The sequence below is a fragment of the Coregonus lavaretus genome, assembly GCF_964263955.1.
Source record: "Coregonus lavaretus genome assembly, contig: HAP1_SCAFFOLD_161, whole genome shotgun sequence".
NCBI classification, from domain to species: domain Eukaryota; kingdom Metazoa; phylum Chordata; class Actinopteri; order Salmoniformes; family Salmonidae; genus Coregonus; species Coregonus lavaretus.
The window spans coordinates 692156-698180 of NW_028161655.1; the positions used below are offsets into that span (position 1 = coordinate 692156).

The window sequence follows — 6025 nt, forward strand, 5'->3', positions numbered from 1 at the left end:
AGTACGTGTAGAAGTGAGCCTAGCAGTACATTTCTCTCTTGGTGGAAGTGCACAGCGGAGTGACATCATCCAACCTTTCACCATATTCTGAAACATGGAAGAATCAAGTAGTTGACGTTAACTGAACCTTCTCTTTTGAAGCTTTCTTCCGTCTGATCACTGAGTTCCTAGTGAGCTGACCGGTCCTGGTTTTGTTGACGTTTTTTTGCAAGTTACCTGAACTTTCACTGTCTGACAAGATGAAGTACATTATCGGCATCGGCGGGTGAGTGTCTTAAAATAACTTGTAATGTAGCCTACTAGGCCGCAGCACGTGGGGCTGGGCGCGTTCCATAGAAAGACGGCTTGTCCATTATCTTTCCGTCATCGTGGCCACTTTACAGCCCTTCCCTTTTCAGCAGTACATTTCCATTGTCTAATAAATACCAAAAATATGGTTCTGATATGTTCTATTCGATATCTCTGACGTTTCCGCCTAGTCTCATCGCTCCGGGAGCGAATACCAATATATTTATAACTAACCCCTTCTGTCTGTGGCGAAGAGGCTAGTTAAAAGTTTGTGTAACATTGTAACGAAATTCACTACAATAATGTTGCCAGCGTCGCTAAAATAATACAAACGTGTGCAAATAGTTCTCTGATCCTCTGCCCGCTAGTTACCATTCATATGTAATGCCAGCGCCTTTGTGATACGTTGTACAATACAGCGCCCTCCCTCGTGGTGTTTCTGACCATATGTGATTGTGTATGTCTTTACAGCGTAACCAACGGGGGAAAGACCACCCTCACCAACAAACTGATCAAGAACCTTCCCAACTGTTGTGTGGTTCATCAGGATGACTTTTTCAAGGTGAGTCTTTTATGAGTGTATTACTGTTGTTATTACTATGTTGTTGGTCGCTATTCTAGTGATAAAGACTAAACGCACATTGCACATGGGCTAGATTCGTCAGAGCTTTGAATCTATATCATTGCTTGGAAGAACTAGTGTGGAAAGTAGCCTAGCCTATTTCCTTCAGTGTGTGTTGGGAGAGAGGCGTGAGAGAGGGTTGGCAGACCCTGAGAGGTGTTCATATGGCAGAATGTTAGAATGTACCTGGGTACATCTCATTCATGTATGTTTCAGCCACAAGATCAGATTGAAGTTGGTGAAGATGGCTTTAAGCAGTATGATGGTAAGACGGGTTATTTCTGGAAGGGTTGTGTGGTGGGGGGGGGGGGGGTGAGTTTGTTTGTGTGTGTGTGTGATTGACAGTGTGTGGGTGTGTAACACACTACTACTCAATACAATCATCATGCTTCTTAACCAAGGAGGCTGATTTTAGCTGTACATCTCTCCGTTTCTCACCCTCTCTCTCCTTTATATGCCTTTTCCCTGCCATCATCCCTCCTCCGTCCCTCCAGTCATCACTGCCCTCGACATGGACGCCATGATGAGTACCATCTACGCCTGGTTTGACGACCCGGTGAAGTTTGAACGGTCGCACGGCGTCAACAACACCTTGGATACCGAGATTCTCCCGGAGTCTGACCACAAGGATGAGGAAACTCACATCCTCATCGTGGAAGGATTCCTGCTTTACACCTACGGGTGAGAACTCTTGTCTCTCTCTCCTCCCTCTCTTCCTGCTCCTGAACTATGGGTGAGGAGGACAGCATGTGTTTCTATGTGTCTGTCTCTTAGTAGAGCATCAGTAGTTCTAGATCCGGTTAATTTAGAGGCTTTCTTGTTATACATGTCAAATGTGATACCACAGTAATATGGTAGTAGTAACAACAGGACACTTGGTCAATACTTGGAATATTTCTTCCTGTTTAAATAAGTAATAAGCATGTACATTGAAAATGAAATTCTTTCACACATAAGTGAAAACCCTGTCTGGAGTATGTTCTCTCCTAACAACTCTGGGTGAGGGGCCGGTGCATTCCTCACATGAGTGAGACGTACGTTCATCTCATTCTGTCAAAGACCTGTCAGACTTATAAAACTAAAAATATAATATTTCCAATGATGTTTGTGTTCCTGCAGACCTTTGATCGACGTACTGAACCAACGCTATTTTATTTCCATTCCATACGAAGAATGCAAAAAGAGGAGGTGGTAAGTAAAAACTCTGAGATTCAAACACAGACATATCTACCTGAACATCCAGCTTTTTGCTGCTTTACTGTTGTGAAGTAACCTTTCAGCTAATCCCAGGTGTGTGTGTGTGTCCTGTGTGCAGCTCAAGAAACTACAAGGTACCAGATCCCCCCGGTCTGTTTGATGGTCACGTCTGGCCCATGTACACCAAACACAAGAACATCATGGAAACATCAGGCGTTGATGTTGGTAAGTGTCTGTCTGGTTTATGTGTGCACAGTATATCATGTGGTGTTTGTGATAAATGTGTAATGCTTCTTCTGTGTGTGTGCACGGCATATTGGTTCTCCTACTTATACATGTGTAGTATCTGATTTCATGTTAGTCATTATTTGGGTGTGGTGTTTACAGTTCAACTAGATGGAACTATGTCAAAGGAACAACTGTACAACGCTGTCTACGGAGATGTCCTGAACAACATCCAGAAGTGTCTGTAAGCAACAAAGGTACGTTTCTTTCCTGTCCCCTTCATTTCAGCCTCAAAACCATGAAAACATCACTACCTGTAAATCCTAACAAATAGTTGTTTGTGTGTAAATAAACTAATCGTTGTGAAAATAAACGTGAGAGATAGTTTTGTTGTGTAAAACAACTAATAGTTGTGCGTCTAAATATACTAGGTGTATGTGTTGTATAAATCGCAACTAATAGGTTTGTGTTCTTCCAGGTCAATCTATCGGCTAAGAGCAGGATGGATCTGCTACATGAGGAGAAGGAGAGGCGCGCATTGCCTTAACCGTTCCTACGTCTTTCTGACCTGCAGCTAACAACACTCTACCGGCTGCTGCTGCCACCGTGATATTACTATTTTCTAGTGTAAATTATTATTATATGCTGGCATGGTTTTATATCCTCCATATTTATTGCTTTGTTACGGGCCACCAGGCAGTCAGTCACAGAGATGACAATGGAACAGTTGAGAGGGTTGCAGCTCAAAGCACAACACCAATAAACAATCCTCCTGCTAAACAGACTCTACTCTCTGTTGTCTTCTATAACTGTTGGTTTCCACTGTATTATTCAACCTGTTGACATGAAGTGCACCCATATACCGTTGAAATGGCGCAGGATATGAAGGTTTCCTCTCCAGTTCTACTGTACATAGTGGAGTTTAATCCCATGACTATCGCTCCAAATAGACATCTCTTCACTTTGTTTACTGTAGTATGACTTGTAGTTCCGCTTCCACCCTTCCATTGACAGTGTGTGTACGTCTGGCTCAGACACATCCCCAGCCAGTGCAGAGCTAAATGCTCGTTGGGGTTTTCGCACTTTCACCACTAAACAGGTCTCTGCGGCAACGCTCGCTATCTATCCCCCCGGCAACAGTTGGCACGAGTGATAGCAGGGTGTGATCACGAGACTACCCTGTGACTTTGCTGACAACCATTTAAGATCTGCTTCACTGGAAAATCAACTCTTTTTTTTATTTATTTTTTCTCAGGATTTAGCCACGCTGTACAGTATGCTTATTTCTACAGAGTTTTGACTTCATAGATAGTGGATTCTAGAACTTATATAGAACAAACTGAACTCCAGAACTTATATAGAACAAACTGAACTCCAGGAAAAGACTGCTACATCACCAGCTCATGCTCTGTTGCTATTGGCTGGTCACAACTGCGTTTGTTTGTTGACATTGCTGAATCATTGGCAACAAGTAGCTCATTACATTTAGTACATTCTAGACTAAAACATTATGTGCTGTCCCTGGATAGCCTATATGTCAAGGTTGTTTTGTTACTGAAAAGGAAATTCAGCAACTCTTGGATGACAGTGGGAGTTTATTAAAAATGCTTCTTTACTGTTAAAACCAACCAAAACTATGGAAGAACATTGTTTTGTTCAACAGATAATGCAATAGTAAAACAGATCTCCATGTGCAACTGTTCAATAAAGACTCTATTGTGTGTTTTTGGATCTAGCCCCAGACCATTAGGCCACTGGTATGTTGTGTACTCTCGGTCACTCTGCTTACTGAATTGAATCTGGTGGGGGAGAAGCCTGGGATTCAAGGCTACATGTACAACGACATGCAGTATAAATGCCACACCTTCAGTCTAGTCAGTTTAGGGAGAAACGGTAAACTGGAATCCACACTGAATTACTCTGTTTCACTAAAGAAACAGGGCAGCTCAGTTTGTATTCCACAAGGCTATAGAAAGAGACCAAACTGACCTACAGCTGGGAGAGGTCCAAATAACTGTAGTTTGCTCCATAGAGACTATGTTTTCATCCCGAATGGCACACTATTCCCTATATAGTGCGCTACTTTTGACCAGAGATCTATGGCCCTTTCAAAACACCTTTCAAGGAAACTGCATAAGACCATAGGCCTATAAATTGGAGTTGGAATCTTTTCTTCTGTTAAATCAAATATTTTAGACGGTGTGCTGTCTGCTATTTGATAAATGAAAACGTTGAACTTGAAATAGATGAGAACTAGTGTTAGTAATGTCAGAAATATTTCCCCATAGGACTCCTCCTATGATAGGAGTATACTACTGGTCTAAAATAGTTTTTTATGTTCAAACAACTGGAGTAGATGTGCTATCTTAAATTATTCAAATGATGCATTAGAGGCTGCTTACTGTACACATACTTTATATAAGGGGCATTTTGCAGATCACGTCCAGATACACATCCCTTTCCTAGCTCTCTGCTAAATAGGACTATGTCCACATATATGTCTTAAATGTGTCCTTCATATACACTCAATGTGAAGCATTTTTTCCCTCTAATGGGAATAAGATGTCAGAAGTATAAGTAATGCTACAGGGGAAGGAAAAGGCCCTCACCACCAACCCACACCAGAACCCTAAACCAGACAGAACGTCTTGGGCCATGGGGGTGTGAGTCAGCATGCAGGATTATGAGAACAAGCATTGGCCTCTGGCCCACTTTTCAAATGAATAGAGTTCAACTGTTTGTTTGTCTCTCCCATTGAATATGTGTGTGTGCATGTGTCCATACATTATGAGCATGCTTTGTCTCTATATACACTTTGAGGTAGTAAGGAAATTATATTATTACATACAGTACGCAACACACACGCGAGCTGCCCAGTGACACAAGCCTACCAGACGAGCTAAACCACTTCTATGCTCGCTTCGAGGCAAGCAACACTGAAGCATGCATGAGAGCACCAGCTGTTCCGGATGACTATGTGATCACGCTCTCCGTAGCCGATGTGAGTAAGACTTTTAAGCAGGTCAACATTCACAAGGCCGCAGGGCCAGACGGATTACCAGGACGCGTACTCCGAGCATGTGCTGACCAACTGGCAAGTGTCTTCACTGACATTTTCAACATGTCCCTGACTGAGTCTGTAATACCAACATGTTTCAAGCAGACCACCATAGTCCCCGTGCCCAAGGACTCTAAGATAACCTGCCTAAATGACTACCGACCCGTAGCACTGACGTCTGTAGCCATGAAGTGCTTTGAAAGGCTGGTCATGGCTCACATCAACAGCATTATCCCAGAAACCCTAGACCCACTCCAATTTGCATACCGCCCCAACAGATCCACAGATGATGCAATCTCTATCGCACTCCACACTGCCCTTTCCCACCTGGACAAGAGGAACACCTACGTGAGAATGCTATTCATTGACTACAGCTCAGCATTCAACACCATAGTGCCCTCTAAGCTCATCACTAAGCTAAGGATCCTGGGACTAAACACCTCCCTCTGCAACTGGATCCTGGACTTCCTGACGGGCTGCCCCCAGGTGGTAAGGGTAGGTAACAACACATCTGCCACACTGATCCTCAACACGGGGGCCCCTCAGGGGTGCGTGCTCAGTCCCCTCCTGTACTCTCTGTTCACCCATGACTGCATGGCCAGGCACGACTCCAACACCATCATTAAGTTTGCCGA

At 43.5% G+C, this 6025-nt stretch overlaps 1 protein-coding gene across 1 annotated transcript; it reads left to right on the forward strand.

Moving 5' to 3' along the window:
- On the forward strand, positions 1-3116 carry LOC311120260 (nicotinamide riboside kinase 2-like). Its single transcript, XM_084194886.1, has 8 exons — positions 1-265; positions 760-850; positions 1127-1175; positions 1405-1591; positions 2030-2101; positions 2226-2332; positions 2495-2589; positions 2811-3116. The coding sequence occupies exons 1-7, from the start codon at positions 240-242 to the stop codon at positions 2578-2580; spliced, it is 618 nt and encodes a 205-aa protein (XP_084051012.1). The 5' UTR covers positions 1-239; the 3' UTR covers positions 2581-2589; positions 2811-3116.
- The last annotated feature ends 2909 nt before the right edge of the window (positions 3117-6025 follow it).